Genomic DNA, 19,682 nt, shown 5'->3' with positions numbered 1-19,682 from the left:
TGTGATCCCAAATTTGATTCAAATGCTGGACTTACCCCTTGTGATCCCAAATTTGATTTAAATGCTGGACTTACCCCTTGTGATCCCAAATTTGATTTAAATGCTGGACTAACCCCTTGTGATCCCAAATTTGATTTAAATGCTGGACTTACCCCTTGTGATCCCAAATTTGATTTAAATGCTGGACTTACCCCTTGTGATCCCAAATTTGATTTAAATGCTGGACTAACCCCTTGTGATCCCAAATTTGATTCAAATGCTGGACTTACCCCTTGTGATCCCAAATTTGATTTAAATGCTGGACTTACCCCTTGTGAGCCAAAATTTGATTTAAATGCTGGACTTACCCCTTGTGATCCCAAATTTGATTTAAATGCTGGACTTACCCCTTGTGATCCCAAATTTGATTTAAATGCTGGACTTACCCCTTGTGATCCCAAATTTGATTTAAATGCTGGACTAACCCCTTGTGATCCCAAATTTGATTCAAATGCTGGACTTACCCCTTGTGATCCCAAATTTGATTTAAATGCTGGACTTACCCCTTGTGAGCCAAAATTTGATTTAAATGCTGGACTAACCCCTTGTGATCCCAAATTTGATTCAAATGCTGGACTTACCCCTTGTGATCCCAAATTTGATTTAAATGCTGGACTTACCCCTTGTGATCCCAAATTTGATTTAAATGCTGGACTAACCCCTTGTGATCCCAAATTTGATTTAAATGCTGGACTAGCCCCTGTTTTGTTTTTTTCAATTTCTGCTGGACTTACACCTCTTGAGAATAAACAAAAAAATTATCTTGGGTTGGAGTGGGGGAGGGATTAGACCTACATAAAATGCAATCAATGTAGTCAAATTCCAAATTTAAGTAGCTTATTAAAAAGTTTCAAAATATGAATTATGATACATTTTAATCAGTCTTTGTGTAACACCAAAGCTCAAAAAGTTATATATTATGATAATTACAAAAAGTCAGCATCTTGTAATAAAAAAAGAATGATTTTCATTTATAAACAATGTCATAACACAAAATGAAAGTCAACAGTAACAAGAGCTCATAAGTGTTTCCTTCTATTTAGGCCCCTAGTAACAGTTTAAACACAAAACAGCCCAGTGACAAATGGTGTGCAAAACGTTTTAGGCAAAAAGCCAGCCTTTTATCTTCATAGCAGTTGTACTGAAGTTGTTTGTCACTTTTAAACAAGGAAATAAAGATAACTTTTCAAAAAACATCTAATTTAAAACCAGAGTTGTCTGTACGCAGCCCTGACCTCTTGAAGTTCTGATGATGTAATTCAACCTGAAGGTATAAACAAATCCCACATTACCTGTGGAAGGTTAAGATTTTTTTTTTTTTACAGAATAACCCAACAGTAAAAGAAGAAGAGAATGGTATGTACAATGAACTACAAGATACAACATTTTGTAAGTGGGCATTGATGAATGTAAAGTAAACACCAATGTACATGCGATAACACAATGGTCCCTAACAGCCATTGTGCATGTCACTTTACCACTGAACATCAAAGACCAATTTAACAAGCTCAGAGAACTTGCTGTTGAAGACAAAATATGAAAAATTCTACCAGAAGGCGGCTGGCTGAAAAATCACGACTGCAGTTTTAGGACAAGGGACCCATACTCTGGCGCACTGGAGTAAAGCAAGGCTAGCAGAGACAAGGACAAAGGTGGAATGTGGAACAGGGAAATTTCTCAAAGCACATACAACATTGCTAGACAGATCATTTCATTTAACCAAAATTATATGCCATCTTGTCTGCGCCAGTCGCATTCTAACATATTATTTGTAACATTAAACCACTAAAATAACAATAACAAAGTAAGCAATATGTTATTAAATAAATTCAAGGGTTACAGATTTCTTCCTTCAAAGAAATTAAACATTAATTTTACAAAAACATTTGCTAAAGAGACAAAATAGTTTGAACCAACTTGGGATAAACATTCATAGAGTAAAAAGATGAATAACTTAAATACAATGCATTCTCGACGAATATTAATTCACCAATTTAAGAAGATACCAGAATTTTTTAATAAATAAATTCGGCGGTAAAACTCAAGTTCAATTGATCAAGTTCATGTTGGAGCTTGAAATTAGCAAAATAATAAATGAGAATTCGGAAACATTTAAATAAATAAATACTGGGATTCCTTCAAATACAGACAATGAAATTCTTGATCGATAAATCAGAAAACATTACGTCAGTTTAAAATTTACCGAATTAATGTTTGAACCGGTGATTTTCAAGTTGATTTTGTTTTCTTAAAAACCTTTTATATGAGGACTATTTAACTCTTAACCAAAACGCACCTTGGTTTAATATTTACTGACAACAACAAAAGATTTAAAGGGAGGGTATACTTTTGGTAAATACATTACTTCAAAAGTTAATGACTATAAAACTTACTTAGTTTGTAGTAAGTGAAACCCTTACTAAATTTGTCTAACTCGTCAAGAAAGTCAATTAATACTCTATTTTTTTACCTAGTTGTAACAGATGGCCAGTTTGTACTAACGTGAAGCCGTTCATTAAAGACACTGGACACTATTGGTAATCGTCTTAGACCAGTCTTCTCACTTGGTGTATCTCAACATATGTACAAAATAACCAACCTGCGAAAATTTGAACTCAATTGATCGTCAAATGCGCGATAATAAGGGGAGAAATTACACCCTAGTCACACGAAGTTGTGTGCTTTCAGATGCTTGATTTCGGGACATCAAAATCTAATTCCGAGGTTTCGAAATCAAATTCAAATATTTAAGTGGAAAATCACTTCTTTCTCGAAAACTACGTTACTTCAGAGACAATGTTTTATACTATCAACAGCTCCCCATTGCCAAGTAAGTTTTTATGCCAACAATTATTTTGAGTAATTACCAAAAGTGTCCTGTGCCTTGAACCCTGAAACAGTGACTCAACTTGTCCAACTCTGAGCAGGTCAATTAAAACTCTATGTACCTTTACGTGGTTGTTATAGATGGCCAGTTTATAGTAATGTGAAGCCGTTCATTAAATCGACCAATTTACAGATGGCCAGTTTGTAGTAACGTGAAACCGTTAGTAAATTCTTCCAGGTCAGATCCAGACAGTGCTTTTGTTGCTCTCCAGTGAATCTCACTCGCATGAACGTTATCCTTCTCTAGACGGACATACTCCAACCATAAATCTGATAGCAAGAAAAAGTGCAAAAAAATAGGTAATGGCCTGATGTTTCGACCCTAGCAGAGTCTTTCTCGAAGGCTAATTGACAACACAACAAACATGAACACCCGTCAATTTCACCAAACTCTTCTTAACTTAGAACTAATCTTAGGCCTTAGGACGAGTTCAGTTCCGTATCCAAAGACTTTGGACGTGTTGAGCCCATCCTAAGTTAGGAAGATAGGATTTATCTGAGCATTTCGTGAAATCGGCTGCAGGTAATTAAGTGAACATAAGCAGTGAAGTGGAGATACATGAATAGAGAGAGAGTCAGTAAGCACACAGAAAAAGTAACGGGTAAACAATGAAAAGAAAGCCAAGGGGGTGGGAAGTAACGTCTGATTATATTTTTGGAAGTGACAGGGCAATAAAATAAAAATAATAACGATTTGGGATGCTAACCATCCTCAGCCAAGAAGTTAAATTGCGAAGGACACAGCAACATGTTCGAGAAGCAGGCATGCGATAGAGTTTTAACCACTCGGCCAGAGCACCAAATTCAAACTCTGGTGTTTCTGATCAGCAGAGTGTGGGTTCGGGTCCCAGTCGTGACACCCGTGTCCTTTAGCAAGACATCTAACCATGATGCTTAGCCTATGGTTCTGTGTGTTGTGTAATGCACGTAAATGAATCCACCACGATTAGGTCTAAAAATTCAAATGTAATCCCACTTAACTTGCAGGAATTACTGTATGTTACAGCACCAGAAGCGTCACTGGGTGGCTGATATGCGAGCTATATAAGAAGCCACTATTATTATCATTATTGCCCTACTACTGACCTGGTCTGGTTGATCCGTACTCCATGAGGGCATCTTCATAACATCGACGCACTCTTGAATGGTCTGGTTCGGCCTGAGCCAGTTCCATGGAGATATTCTGCCTGAACAGGTCCAGAGACAGAGGCCTGGTTTTGGATAATCTAGAAAGTACAGGAAAAGACAATGTGAATAAATCCAACTCATTGGCAAACACAATTACAATGACAGAAAATGACCAACAGATATAATACATGCAACAAATCTTTTTCAGACCGACTCTGTTTAAAACGCTTCATAAGAACTAGATGGTATTATTATTTTTATGTTAAGCATGTCATTTTAACTGCCATATGTGGATAATTCAGCAAAAAGCAGAGTTATAAAACTTGGAGTAAACCCAGACTTGTATCAGACCTACCTCTTGTAGATTTTTCTTGCTCTCTTGAGTTCCTTAGTAAAGGCTGCCCATTGTAAGTATCTTGACTGCATCGGTGATGAGATCACTGGTGGCTCCTTCATTGCAGCCTGGTCACCAAAACAACAACAAAACTTTGTTCAGAAAAATTATATATTATACTTTGAACTTGCTTTGCACGAGATAATAAAACAATGCATATTTATTACTAGAGTGTTTTATAAGAACCCGGCAACTCAAGTTCCTTGGGCATATACTCACAGTGCCAGATGATGAGCCTGGCAAGATATATGCTCTATACACACCGACCTTTGTGAAAAGAAGACTAGGAAGGCATCGCACATCATTCCTGACATAATACGTACAAAGCCAGCTTGGAGATGATGAAGGCATGTTTCGAACAGACCAACACACAACACTGATGGTTGAAGTTGGAGGAAACTTGCTCCTGAGCCAAAGGATTATGATGATTTATTACTAATAATGCTCTAAAATAAAGTCTTTTCCCGGAACATTCATCCAAATTGCTTTCATGGGTAGAATTTATCAAACAAATTTGGCATTGCATGCAACGGCATCTTCTTCGTACATCAATTTTGACCCCGAAAATGGCATACCGTGGGCTGACAGTAGCCGAGTGTGATCTCAGTGCAATGGGACTATAGGTTATAATCACAATCAATATTTGAAAAGAGACAATGTAAACCAGGAGAGCTTGGACAAAACAGTTTTCCTCTGATAGACCTTTCTATTGCGGCGTTACAGCCATGTTTAGTACCTTGAATATATCATGCACATTCTCCGGATTCATGATGAGGCACCAGTCTAAACCCAAATACCACAGAGGTAGAGCATTCTGTGGATGAAATATTAATAAGCACAGAGGGGAAAAATAATCAATCAAATAATTTATTTCCACAGTTTCAAAATCACAATCAAATCGAAGACAATGGAAATTGGAAGTTAAGACAAAAATAGTTGTTTGAAAATGTTAACTCAATGAAGAATAAACATGAAATTCATTAAACTGTGGAGGGACCAAAAAAGAAGCAAAGCTTGTATAGTTGTGGGTCCCTGAGCAAATGTGTGCATTTAGCCAGTAAATATTTTGTGGGAGATAGTACTGTACATGTAGGAAGGGAAAATGTTCCTGATAGTACAGTTGTATTCAAGAAGGCTCAATGCACAAGCTGCTAACAATGAAAGTAATTACCTAGAAAAACAAACAATGGACAAGAACGAACAAAGACATGTCAGCAATATAAGAAAGAAAGTATCTAGAAAATATCTATCTGATACTGAGAGATTTGAGTGGCTTTACAGAGGGGGGGGGGAGGGGGTCTCAGAAACTTACCTTAGATTTGACGAATGAGATGGCGCTATCGAAGAGCTGAGACACCTCATCAAGCTGCTGCTGTTTGTCTGTCATATCAGAAATATTTATCAGTATATTAACCCTCTTACTATTGGTACTATTTTCAGCGACGATTCTTTCAAAAGCATTTAATTCAACTAAGTGGGTTGTGCACAGAACTAACTGTAACAGGTGTGGACTATGTAGAATTATTCACCCCATCGTAAAGTTTATCTATCGTTTAAAACCATAGCGAATGGTATTAAATGGTCAAACAGCAGGAAGGTTGATTTTAAACTCATTTCAAGAGTTTGAAATTTGTTTTACAACTTTCTAGCTGAGAAAAACAAGCAGTCCTAAAAAGTAAGCAATCCATCCAGTACCATTTTCGTTATGATTGTCAATGAGTTGGCTCAAACATTGGAAATCATTTTCCTCAAGCTGAAATGGTGCTAAGCATATTTAATGTACTAAGCACAAATATGTGGGAACCAGTCATAGCCACTGTAAGTTACAAGTAATTTTCAGCTGGTAACCCACTTCTACATGTGCTTAGTAGAATAGTGTGCCTGTATCGTGGCCGAGCGGATAAGAGCACTGTACTCAAGTTCTGGTTGTTTCTGTTCAGCAGGGTGTCAGTTTCAGAGTCGTGACACTTCTGACTTTTAGCAAGACACTTAACTGTTATTGCTGCGCAGTGTTGTAGCCACGGTGGGCGGTGCTGGGCGAGCCTGCCCAGGACTCACAATTTTTGCCCAGCACTCTGAGAAAAATACATTGTGCTGCCCAGCACAGATTTCAAATATTGTCCACTTTGCATTGATCTGAGACAAAGCTAATGATGAGGAGAATCAAATGTCACAGAGAAAGAGCACAATCAAAAGGCCATTCAACTTATTGCATGACCCCATAACACAAACAGTTTGGCAAATGGCCCCATAATTAAACATGAATAATTTTGTTGATCCCCTTGCCCTCGGTAGACTTACAACAAAATTTGATTTATTGCCCACCACTAAAATTGGTCTAGCTACATGTACATGTACAACCCGGTTGCTGCGTCCTTCGGATGGGACCTCAATCCCATTTGTTGTGTAATGCACATAAAAGAACCCAGTGCACTTATCAAAAAGAGAAGGGGGCTCGCCCAGATGGTCCTGGGCTGATCGGCTGCATATTGCGCCACAGCACCTTGTAAATCACTACACGGTGCTATAAAGGAATAGGTCTCATACTCCAATCTGTATAGCTCCACATACCTTGCATAATACTGAGCGCTTTAATACGCTCTCAGGGGTGTGATAGAGCACTACATAAGAACCAACTATTATTATTATTATTAATATTATTACTTTAAACAAGAAAACCATCTGATCCTACCGACTCCACAGTCCCTCATAGCAAGGCGGAGACACGCCTCCCAGATGTCCGCTGAGCGTTGATGAGATGTAATAGCTGATGCTGCAACCTCCTTAGCTTTGTCAATCTCACCGATGTCTTGAAGGAGTCTCATCTGGAAGTAGATGAGGAAAGAATCTTAGGCATTGTCTGAACTGACATCTTTGGTTATGGCTAAAGCATAGAGCTGCGTAAAGGCACTGGACATGTTTGGTCATTGTCAAAGACCAGTATTCTCACTTGGTGTATCCATAATGCATACAAAAACAAACCTGTGAACATGTTGACTCAATTAGTCATAAAATTGGAAGACAATAATGAAAGAAAAAACACCCTTGTTACATTGTACTTACAGACTACAATACATTAGAGGGAGCCATTTCTCACAATGATTTATACTATCAACAGCTCTCCATTGCTTGTTACAAAGAAAGTTTTTATGCTAACAGTTGTTATGAGTAATTACCAATAGTGGCCGGTGCCTTTACTCAGAAAATGGTGCTTCAAAATGAAAATAAGTAGGATACCAGTCATAGATTGTACACGTGACATGCTAAAAATGTCGCACAAGATAGGAAATGTAAATGCAGTTTGCGTTGTGCAGTAGGTCAATAAAAAAAAAACGCTCTTAAAACTCTTTGATGGTACAACACTTGAATATGTTGTTTCAAGATTAAAAGTGTTCATGATCAGTAGAGCCAGTCTAGACAAGGCAAGACAATGGTATGGCAATCTTTAGTCAGCAAAATAAAGCACATTTTGGTCGAGAGTTACAGATTCTTAGACTAAGAGGAAGACTCTTGTGATGTACAGGGGGGAGAGTCATTACAAACGAAAAAGTCTGAAACTTGGATACAAATTCGAAGGTATGTTGAAATGATGCTATGTCTACCTTTTGGTAACGCCTGGGGTTATAGATTCCAAGGAGCTTTTGGAAACAGTATCCAAAGCACTAGAGAAGTAGACCAATGAGCAGGATTTCTTTATTTGTGGAAAAAAATATAGTCTGATTTTCTTCACCAGGCCGACATAAAAAGTCTGAATTCAGCCAAAAGTCTGAACAATCTCATCCCTGGAAGTATTTCCCCACGCAAATATATCACAACTCCAACCAGATAAATGAGAATATTGTGAAAAATACACTTACCCATTTCAAATACAGATCTTCAGTGAATTTCGTCTTTTCATGTGCAGTTGAGAAAACCTTTAAGGCTGTCTTGGCTCGCTGCAGAAACAAAACAGTTTCAAATTAATAACTGAATAATTTATAAATCATTGCCTCAGTACAAAAAAGTTGTCTTTCGATTTTGCAAAAAAAACCATTGTATCTCGCCTTAAATGCTCCAAGAGGAGGGATTCGCCTCGGTGTTCCTGGTTGTTGATTGGCAGCATATTGCGCCACAGCAGCTTGTAAACCATTACATGGTGCTATGAAAAGGCATAGTCTCATACTTCAAAATGTTGCTCTGCATAGCAGGGGGAAAAATAAGCAATTTATCCCTACATAAGAACTCAGTAATATAGGTTTTCTCGGTCAAATTCGGCAAATGAGCAGTCAATTTCATTTTCATGCGTTCGAATTAAAGCTGTTTTGCCTCTCCAGTTGTTACTGCGTTTCAAATTCAGAATTCGGCCATTCAATTTCGTTTTGGGTCGAGTCAAATTCCTTAAGCACCATGTTCAATTTAGCGTAGCGTCATTCTTTTTCGCGACACACACGCCTGAAGAAGCGTCTGCGAATTTGAATGCTGCTTTGATGAATTGTTAAATTGAATGATTATTTTGTTAACTCAAATGACGCAACATTACATTTGACTAATCCCAAAACGAAATCGAATGACCCTTTTGAGTAGCATTTGATTTTGCGCGAAATAGAATAGCTTGGTGGTTAAATTGGCTGCTCATTTTCCGAAATTGACCGAGAAAACCTATATTTATCGTTATTTAAGTAAGAATGCTACATAAAGGTCCAGATAGTCTCTTCAACTCTACTTTGTCAGAATAAGTGGTGGTAAAATACAAATTCAGATTTGTCTTTGACCTTATCACTGACATCGGAGGGTCCACCCAGGTGTAGTCTCTCTATGCAGCAGTCAGCAAACAATGTCCACATCTTGGTTGTTGGTAGTCTCTCCGCAGCCGTCTGGTAGACTGTCCAACATTGTGACTCTTCTGCTAAGTGGATTGACGCAGATTCTGTGTTTGATCAACACAAAAAAACATTGCTTCATAAACTAAAGAGCAGGGATGTGATAAGCCCTGGCGGTCTTACACTTCCGTATTATACTACAGTGACGTCCTGGATATCAGGGTCCATTTCTGGGGCGGAAATTTTTCAAAGCTTCATAACTCAAATCTTACCTGCAAGAAACCACTAATTTCAACAGATTCACATTCAATGGCAGCATATATCACAAATCCATCACAAATCCGTCATTTTCATGAAATAATGCAGCTCCCAACGTTTAAGAAATTCAAATTTTTGTTTGGTCTCTCACAGTCTGCCGTGTGTACGCAAGACGCAAGATGCGCAAATCTTGCGTTGTGTTTGCGTTTTAACGGTGTGCAGTCAAGATACGGTGACCAAGAATTCATGCATCTTGCGTCTTGCACGCGAATGTATACACGTTTTTTTTAACGTTGGGAGCTGCATTATTTCACGAAAATTTCGGATTTGTAAAGAATATATGACGACCAAAACCCACCGCAGAAAAATGTATGCCGCCATCGAATGTGAATCTGTTGAAATTAGTGGCTTGTTGCAGGTAAGATGTAAGTTATGAAGCTTTGAAAATTTTCCGCCCCAGAACTGAGCCTTAATAGTTAGGACTCTGTATCTGTGTACAGAGAAAGAGTCCTACATGTATATAGGGCTAGGATATGATAGGCTGTTGAGAAAAAACATGAACTCTGAGCCCAAAGCGCCAAAGCATGCGAGCGCGAAAGCTTTCAAACATGAAGCCCAATATAAACATTTAATTTTGGCTTTAAAAAGCCCTACTCTGCAATCTGGGACGTTGTTTTATGGTTTTTATCTAAACATTTTATGAAATTGATGTTTAAAATAATCAAACCGAAAATATATAAAAAATGTAATTGGGTTAAAAAACGGGAGAAATCACATCCCTGAAAGTGGGGCTCTAAGGTCAAAATTCAGTTTCGTGATGCATTCATTTTCTAATAGAAGGAGTCCTAATGAAAGTGAAGCATTGGATCAAAAACAAATGGGTCTGTACTTTCCAAAGAGGAAGGTTTTGTGTCAAGGAAAAGGTCAAATTCACACCATTTTGATTGAACACCATCAAAATCCAGGAATGAACTCAAATGTTGTTTTCTTTCACTGACTTCTTTTATGAAAACATTAAACAGTGGCATGGGGTCTAAATATTCAGTAAAGAATACATGTACATTACCATTTCTGGCGGCCGTTAGATGTCTCCTTGCGAGGGCATCCCACATTAGTTCATTATTCGGATGAGCTTCCTGAAGACTTTTGAACAAATATAAAACACAATAAATACAACTTTTATAAAATGTCTCGTTCGTTTTCTGAAAGGTTTGGAAGATCAAGCCACTTCAATAACAAAGGGTGAGAGTCCTGACTTTAAATCGAGAAAGCAGTTACTATTTTCACAAGAAAAAACACCATATTTTGGGATGAGTTAATGTCCTTTTTAACCCTGAAGAAACCATAGCAGCCAGATATACAGGAACATAACCAAAATAGTGGCAACATCATAATGGTTGCCAATTTCGAAAATTATACTAAAATAAACGATTTGTTTGAAACCTTCATCTGCAAATTTGATTTCAACCAGCCTCAGGAAAGTAATGAATATACAGCAGGCCTTGAATTGCACAGAGGCCAAGGCCTCCGTTGTCCTGCTCTTGGCCTTGGTGCTCCATCAAAAGTTTCCCAGACTTCAAAAGGAAATGCCCTTTTCAAAATGAAAAATAGCCTTGCCCTCCAAAGGTGAAATTCCAGGTCTGATACAGCGCTTTACTGAATCGGCGTAATGATAAAACCAAATAATATTCTTTATCCCCGATGCAAATTAAACATCAATCAAATATTTGTAACACTTACTCTGTATAAATCTCGTCTTTAATGTCCTGAGTGAAGTCAAACTTATTGCAGACCGGAATGAACGCCAAGTGAAGATTAATATCATCTACAAGATATAATTTAAGGGGGAAAAAAAACCCAAAAAACAATTGAGTACAAATAAGACACAACAAAAAATATTTAAAGACACAGAATTGTTTTACAATTCAAACAGTTAACTGTTAAAGGAACACGTTGCCTTGGATCGGTCGAGTTAGTCTTTCACAAGCGTTTGTAACCGTTTGTTATAAAATGCATATGATTAGAAAGATATTTTAAAAGTAGAATATAGTGATCCACACAAGTATCACTCGAAATTGCGTGGTTTTCCTTTTACCTCGTCGACAAACACGGTCGGCCAATTATGGGAGTCAAAATTTGGACTCCCATAAATGGCCGACCGTGTTAGTTCGCAAAGTAAAAGGAAAACCACGTAATTTCGAGGCAATTTTGTGTGGATCATTGTATTCTACTTTTAAATCATCTTTCTAACCGTAATGCATTTTATAACAAACCGTTACAAACGCTTTTCAAAGACCAACTCGACCGATCCAAGGCAATGTGTTCCTTTAACAGTTTACTATAAAGATAACTGGCGATCCCTTTTTTTAAATTGATTTCCAGAAATGAAAACTATATTTCCCTTTGAAGTTAATGTCATAATATAATCAAACATACATGATGAATTTGTAATTTGTGTTCCTGGTGTTACTTCCTGGCTCCTACTTTGAGCGAAATTGCAAAAGTGAAGCGCAGTTCCTTTTCGTCACAATTGGAAAACAGCGTTGTGTGATTTGCTTCTCATTCGCTTTAGATTTGTCATTAACGAAGAATTAGGAGGAAAACACTAAACATCTCAGACATACCTGGCATATCTTGAATGGCTATTTTATAAACGAGCCTGGCCACCTGTCCCTGCAAGAGGGCATCCTCCATTCCTTCCTCAACGACATCTACGTCACTCTGTTTTAACACGGCCCAACGCTTTCTTTGCTGTAGAAAGGAAGTGACAAATATATCATTATAGAGTAACACAACCAGGCCTTGCACTTGAAGGGTCTTGATACATTTTTTAGATCAAGTTTTTGGCCATGACACGAATCCCTACCCACTGTGAATGAAGATATATGTTAATATATTTCATCTCAAGAAGTTTCAGCTTCAATACACTGTAGTCGTTAAGTTTTGGGGAACCAAGTGAAAATCACAGTCACAGAGCAATGTTTTCAGGTGAGTCGCGCCAGTCCATTGTACATTTTTCGTCTCAGTGAGGCAAAAACAAAATTTTATGTGTGAAGTTGTTTTACTCATTTCTCAAATGCTACAGCACCTCGGCAAGTAATATTTTATGGGGAACCTTTCTACCATCATTATCTATAAACCGTGTAAGTTTCATGCAAATCTGTGGACGTTTGTGTTTTATGTCATACAAAAAGTACACAAACTCTTTAATTTTCTTTAAAAAAATATACAGGTTGGTGTAGTGGTAACTGTTCTCAGCTTTCACCTCTAGGACCCTGGTTCAAATCCCACCAGGGGCACTACTGAAACTTACGTCTCTGTCTTCTCTCTATGGGGTTTTCTTTTCTGAGAAAACTTGACTCCACAACCAGATAAAACCAATTAAATTAAAGTTGTGTTCCCTCCTCTATTTTTTTAATTTAAAGTTGATAGACACACAAGGCTTGAAGGCCACTTCAAGGTGTGGGCTACAATCAACTATTTTTCCAGGGGCTGTTGCCACCTACTCCTTGGGCTCAAACAGGGTTACCCCCTTTACAGTCCATATGGATGTAGGCTTGGGTATCATCCACAGAAGCCTGGCTGGTACAGCAGAAAGCGCTACCTCGCCAGCGATTTGGGATGAAACCCGCGGGGCCGATCACAAAAAAAGCTTCACGCAAGACAGCACTCTCAGCCTCAATGCTTACAATTATTTCAAATTTATATAAATGTTTAAATATGGCTTACCTTATCAGCATGCATCAACTCCATTCTGAAATACTGTGAAAGGAAGGAATCACAAGAACCTCTTTAGTAACCATAGAAATTTGCCCCACCATTCTCATCCAAGATGGTTGGCATTGGTTGATGAGCTTGTACAAATTCACCAGCTCATTTCCCACGGGTCTCATCCAAAACCGCTGGGATGGGCCGGTGAGCATCTACAAATTCTTGTTCAGAATACAGTGGCGGTCAGGTTGGTGTAATCGTGTCTTGCCTCGCCTCGCCTTCCACCTCTGGCACTCAAGTGGGAATCCCACCAGGGACACTATGTGGATTGGGTTTTTCAGCCCCTACTTGACTGCGTGGGTTTTTCCCTGGAAATCATTCTCTAGGGTTTTCCTCCCACATCTAAAACTGAAAATTCTTCACCATCTTCTCTTCTCAGTTGGCTCTCATTAGAGAGTTGAGAATTTGATCCAGATTCAGATCCAAATCCATGATGGGAAGGATTGTACTGCAGTTGTCACATTGCACACAATCACATTTTAAAACATTTTTATGATATTGTAAACCAAACAGGTGATCAATCTTTTTAAACCCAAGTATGAGGAATATTTTGATCAAGCCCTATTTTTAGCATGGAATTTTGTTTGACTAACCTCAACTCTGAGCTTCTGACTCTTAGGATGGTGCCTGATGGCTCGTAGCAGGAGACTCCGAGCATTCTCCGCAGACAGATTGTCCTCCATTTGAAACTTGGCTGCGATTATCCACAATGCTACAAGAAACGCACAAGCAATTTGTCTTTTATTTAAAGTTCTCTCTCTTAAGTCAAAAACTTTGTTTTCTCATTCTGCGTTAATGTCCATGTCTCAGACCCATACAATGCGCTGCTGAAGACAAGTATGTTCAGGAGTCGTATCTTGGTTCGTTTGACTAATTGAAGTTAGCAAGTTTAAAACTACAGATGTTATTGTTTGTTTGTTTGTTTGTTTGTTTAGATGATCTTCCAGTTAAGGGAACTCAAAAAACTCACACAAGGGGAAACAAACACCAAGCTGGAAACAGCCAGTCTCTCTGTATCATACAAACAATGGTGTAACGTCTACGATTATGAATTGCATAAATCAAGAAATTGTTGATTCAATAACTATAGACGACAATACTTATTCTAGTCACTGTGAAATCAGCGGCTATCTTTGTAGGATTTGAACCCACAACCTTGTAGTTGCGAGTGCTGCAGTCTAACCACTGGACCACAGTGACCTTATTATTAGTTTATTTAGGTCCACAGAGGTTAAAGGAAGGGAATAATCCCCTATACCAACCTGAATGCCCCCAAATATATTACTTTATATTTATTATATTTACAATGTTTTAAAAATATTTTATTACTTTGTTATTTATTTAAACAAATATCTACCTGGATTTTTGGAGTAGACTTTCAGCAATTTGGTGAACAGTTTACTCAGCTCATTCTTCATGTTCTGTCACAAAAAAAAAAAAAAAAAAAAATTAAAGAAAAGTAATCGCAAACAAGCCCGGTTCATACTTCCTGCGTATGTAAGTGCGATGCGAATTTGAGGTGAATTTAATGTCACAACTCTGTTTTCGCTGCGATATTCGCACAACTCAACCCCTACGAATTATTTGTTGCGAATTTGTGACGACAATATTTGTATCGCATTCGCAATCGCAGGAAATATAAACCGGGCTTAAGTCTTGCTGGGCACTGCGTCAGGCATCCAGAGTTACCAGCATGTAGGGTGATCCTGTGGGAGCCAAAACATGGACAACCAAACAGAGGGAGGCAAATCAAGAACATGGTGAAGACGATGAAGGAAGATACAGGGTTCGAGACTACAGCTGAACTAGCTTGCTGCATGAGGGCTCGTGTTGTGTGGCGTGTGTATCATCGCGCTCGTCTCAAGTAGCCACTTGGGTCGACAGAGTGAGCGAATGCAAACAATAGTTTCCCATGTCATTTATTAATTTCACAGGTAAGCTAAAGTACAGAGATAAAAAATAATCAGGAAGACACAAACTGACCGTAAACTAAACAAAAAAAGTGGCACCCTAAACGATTTCAAAAAAGGAAACTTCATAGTTATCGGTTTGATTTGCTGATGCTACATTTTAAGAAACATACAAAAATTAAGGGCATTAAATAAACAGAACATTGCTTTGAGAAAAATATACAAGAATGTCCAGTGTCAAAACATCAAATTACAATATAAAAATCAACAAAATTCACAGTAAAAAAGTGTTCTTACCCATTTCTTGCAGAACTGTATGTGGGAGAACCAGAGTTTCTGATCATCACAGAACATGGTGCAGGCTCTCTGATTAAACAAGCAAAACAAACATTGAGCTGAAATTGGTCAAGATGTTAATAATAATAATATTGAAGTCTTATAAAGCGCACGTATCTACCTAACAAGGTACTCGAGGCACTTAGTATGTACAAACTTTCAGAAAGATAGATTATTGCAGTGATGAATTCTGAGACCCAATTATGCGCATTCAGCTGCACAGCCAGGAACACCGTGCGAACCCCTTCTCTTTTCGATAAGTGCACTGGGTTCTTTTACATGCGTTACACAACACATGGGACCAACAGCTTTACGTCCCATCCAAAGGACGAAGCAATGGTTAAGTGTCTTGCTTAAAGACACAAGTGTCACAACTGGGGATGTTACAAGTTGGTTTAATTTAGTGAGTGAACTTTTTTTGCGTAAGAATGCTATAAAGGGGGATTTTAAAGCATAGTGGGAGTATAGTAAGGTGAGGTTTGCGGTAGCACCATCTTTCGAGGCATGTTGGTTCTGAAAAGTGAAGACGATCAGAGCACCTGATCGAAACGTTGAGTTGTCAACCACCAGTTCTTTTCAGAACCAACACTACTCAAAAGAGATTTACTTATGGTGCTTCCTCACCTAGCTACATGTATATTAAGTGCTTGGATTACTATTACTATTGCATCTTATCACAGCATATAGAAAGACAGATGACATTTTCCCTTGTGCCTATAAAGGCCCGGTCACACAGGCCCCGATAACAAGAACGAAAACGATAACGATAAAAATGCACACCCTCGATTGGTTGAATGAGCGTGGGCGTATTCTGCGGGGAGCAATTCAACCAATCGCGAACGTGCATTTTTATCGTTCTCGTTTTCGTCCTTGAGTCGGGATATGTCCCGTAGCCTTATAGACCTCAATGGCTTTTTTTAGGTTCCTTACTGTTCCCAAAAGCACTTGAGCAACAGATCTACCCTCGCATTTGTCCCTATTTCATCCATGATGTTTCCCCAGTGCTTTTGGAATTATTATCAATATTTACCGGTGATACTATCTTTGAGTTCTTAAGAATCTTACCCTGAACAATCTCTGGATTCGTCGGATAATTGCGTACTCAATCTCATCCTTCTTGAAGAAGTAGCCTAGTCGCTGAAATGTCAAATCAGAAAAAAATCACATTATTATTTAAATGACACAACAATATTCAATAACCCTCCTACTTTCTGACCATTCATGTGGTTTTGAATGATACACGTTGCCAGCCTGCTAATATATCATTTTGTGAACGCATCCTAAATACAATTTAGTACACAGTCGACCCTCCTACTCTCTGACCATTTAATATCATCCACTGTGGTTTTGAATGATACACTACGCCAGCCTGCAAAATGATATCACGTGGTAAAAACCACAGTCAACCCTCCTACTCTATGACCTTTTAAAATCATTTACTTTGTTTTACAAGGATTAACAATGCCAGCCTGCAATACGATATCATGTGGTAGGTATCCACACAGTCCACAGTCAACCTTTCTACTCTCTGACCATTCAGTATCATTCACTTTGGTTTTCACAATTGACTATGCCAGCCTGCAATTTGATATTATATGGTGATTGCATTACACAAAACATACAATTAGTTTGGTGCATAGTTGCGCAGCCATATAAAATCTGCGCAGTTGAGTGAATGTTGATGGCTGGTCACCTCACTGGAAAACAATAACATAAAAGAAATTTAAATCTTTATCAAAATATTTACATCAATAAAATAAAACTAGTTACCTCCCTCCTTGTCTTGATCAAAGCTAAGAGGTTGATTTCATACTGTTGGGAAAACATACAAACCAAAAATTTATCAGGCTAAGCATTTACACTGGACTGCAGGCCCCAGGCCATTGATTTCAGCATCAGGCCAGTTAACTCAGGACCGGTGGTCAATCTGTGTTTCGAATTGAATATTGGGTGGCATGGTTGGCTTGTGCGTAAAGTGCTCGCCTCTCACCAAGGTGACCCCAGTTCGATTCCCGGCCGGGGCCATATGTAAGTTGAGTTGTGCGTTGGTTCTCTGCTGTGCCACGAGGGTTTTCCATACCATACGGTTTTCCTCCCTCGGGAAAAAAAAATCAAACACTTTCGATCTTTGGCTGTGCTCCGTGGTCATAATGGGTTGATGTGGCTGGCAGCCAAAGGCGCCCTTGCATGCCAGCTTCTCGAACACGTTTGTCCGCGTCCTTCGCAATTCAGCTCTTAGCTGCGAGTAAGGATGATTAGCCCCCCAAAATTATTATTACTATTATTATTGAAGATACTTCATTCTGGCCTTGTAGCAAAAGTGGTAGGCCCTTTTCAACTCCATGGCTTTGGCTTTGGCTTTGGCTTTGGCATCAGGCTCTGCCTCTCGTCTGAAGCCTCAGCACGTTCGCAAAGCATGCGCAATATTGTCAAAACAACCGAGGGGCAACGCTGGCCTGAGCCGAATCTGGAGCCGAAGCAGTGGTTTTGAAAAGAGACTCTAGTACAGTAAAGACCTTTAGCGACAAGCTACGGTTGTGCATCTACAATTATTATCTGAGACAGTTTGAAACTTGTGACTTTTGATCGGATCTAAACTATGAGCTGACTTTTAAAATAAAATTGACAGATTTCAACACACTTTCCAGGATTAAAATAAACACAGGACGCCTATTCTTTACTATACAGTCAAACAAATCAGGAGCAGAAATAAAAGCAACATGTATAACAAGTTTTAGAATTTTTTTTTATTACAAATAAGAAATATTCCATCAACCAAAGGGATGTCAACTAATCTCCCTGAATAGCATCCCTGGCTAACTTTTTTTATTATAGGAAATTTAATATTTATATTTTACTGTTGGCTTCATTCATGAATTTGGAAACATATTTCAACAGGTTTTGTGGTGGAAAGACCATTAACCATTTAAATGTCCAAACCCTACCGAACTGTCTTGTGGAACTTAACACAAGGCTCAAAATTAACAGAGGACCACAGACCCAAGGAGTTGTCGTGGTCGAGCGGTTAAGAGCACCTCCACCAGACTCAAGCTCTGACCTGTTCAAGGGAGTGTGTGGGTTGGGGAGTCGTGACACTTTTGTCCTTTAAAGCAAGACACTTAACCACTGCTTCAGCCTTCGGATGGGATGTAAAGCTGTAGGTCCCGTCTGTTTGCCCCGGTGTGTTTGGCAGTGCGAATATCTTCAATTAAGAAGGATGCACTAGAAAGGAAGAAGAAGAAGAAGAAGAAGAAGAAGAAGAAGAAGAAGAAGAAGAAGAAGAAGAAGAAGAAGAAGAAGACGAAGAAGAAGAAGAAGAAGAAGAAGAAGAAATAAAAACCGACCTGAATATATCTCAAGAAATCTTCCTTCTCTTTCTTGAGGCGAACGAGACGATACTCAAAGTTTGTTCTCTTCTTCACTATAGTTCTAGAATATAAAATAGAAGGAACATGAAAATGCAATATGTGTCTTCTTGAAACCCATCGGTCTATCTTGACATCATACTTCCTGCAAATGTGAATGCGAAGCGAATGTTGACGTCACAAATTCGCAGCAGTTGACTTGTGCTCAACTCTCTTGCGAATTCTCAACGAAAACAGAGTTGCGACGTCAAATTCACTTCGCAGAATTAAATTAAATATTGCCAATACTCTTGACTGCCTCTGATCTCGGCCCTATGCCCAAGAACCTTTAATCATTGTTTGCGTAGAAACCCATTTATATATACCTAGACAATGAATAATGCATGGATGGGCATGATGGGAGAATGTGCATTCATAATGAATTTATGATAAATCGAAAAATTGCATTCACTCAGCTCAGGTCATTGTGAAAAATCATTAATCACACAATAAGTCTTAAAATGTAAGTTAATAAGGCTTTTGTTAAAATGTAATTTAATAATTAGTAACAATCAACCAACCCCCCCCCCCCCGCTTGACACGCCCCCAAACATTGAATGAAGTAGTCATTGACTATTCACACAGTACACACAGAGACACACCACTACCATTTGAAAGGCGAAACGAGTAATTTACTTACTTTATTTCTGGTTTTGTGAACAGCCCTACACGTTCTAGCTGCTCCAGTTCCTGCAGTGTTTCCTCAATATTCTGATGAACAAATTCCGCCATGTTTGCCCTCCTTGAATTTTATTTA

General features: G+C 38.6%; 1 protein-coding gene across 1 annotated transcript; it reads right to left on the bottom strand.

The window, feature by feature from the left end:
- Positions 1-2,847: 2,847 nt before the first annotated feature.
- Positions 2,848-19,673, bottom strand: LOC117293026 (U3 small nucleolar RNA-associated protein 6 homolog). The gene is made up of 19 exons (XM_033775232.1): positions 19,566-19,673; positions 18,866-18,950; positions 17,292-17,333; positions 16,587-16,658; positions 15,483-15,551; positions 14,633-14,696; positions 13,869-13,987; positions 13,234-13,266; positions 12,129-12,255; positions 11,245-11,329; positions 10,571-10,647; positions 9,199-9,353; positions 8,305-8,382; positions 7,140-7,272; positions 5,760-5,827; positions 5,184-5,261; positions 4,409-4,515; positions 4,012-4,151; positions 2,848-3,195 (listed from the first exon to the last, which is right to left on the bottom strand). The coding sequence occupies exons 1-19, from the start codon at positions 19,655-19,657 to the stop codon at positions 3,053-3,055; spliced, it is 1,767 nt and encodes a 588-aa protein (XP_033631123.1). The 5' UTR covers positions 19,658-19,673; the 3' UTR covers positions 2,848-3,052.
- Between the last annotated feature and the right edge of the window lie 9 nt (positions 19,674-19,682).

Source organism: Asterias rubens, chromosome 7, assembly GCF_902459465.1.
Source record: "Asterias rubens chromosome 7, eAstRub1.3, whole genome shotgun sequence".
NCBI classification, from domain to species: domain Eukaryota; kingdom Metazoa; phylum Echinodermata; class Asteroidea; order Forcipulatida; family Asteriidae; genus Asterias; species Asterias rubens.
This window is presented reverse-complemented; position numbering and strand designations above follow the sequence as displayed.

Bases quoted from the DNA above. Each gene is read 5' to 3' on its own strand.
- LOC117293026 (XM_033775232.1), bottom strand. From the start codon at position 19,657: ATGGCGGAATTTGTTCATCAGAATATTGAGGAAACACTGCAGGAACTG. The intron at 14,697-15,482 runs GTAAGAACACTT...TTTTTGTGACAG, and splicing joins TACAGTTCTGCAAGAAATGG to AACATGAAGAATGAGCTGAG. The intron at 4,516-5,183 runs GTACTAAACATG...TTTGGTGACCAG, and splicing joins ATGTGCATGATATATTCAAG to GCTGCAATGAAGGAGCCACC.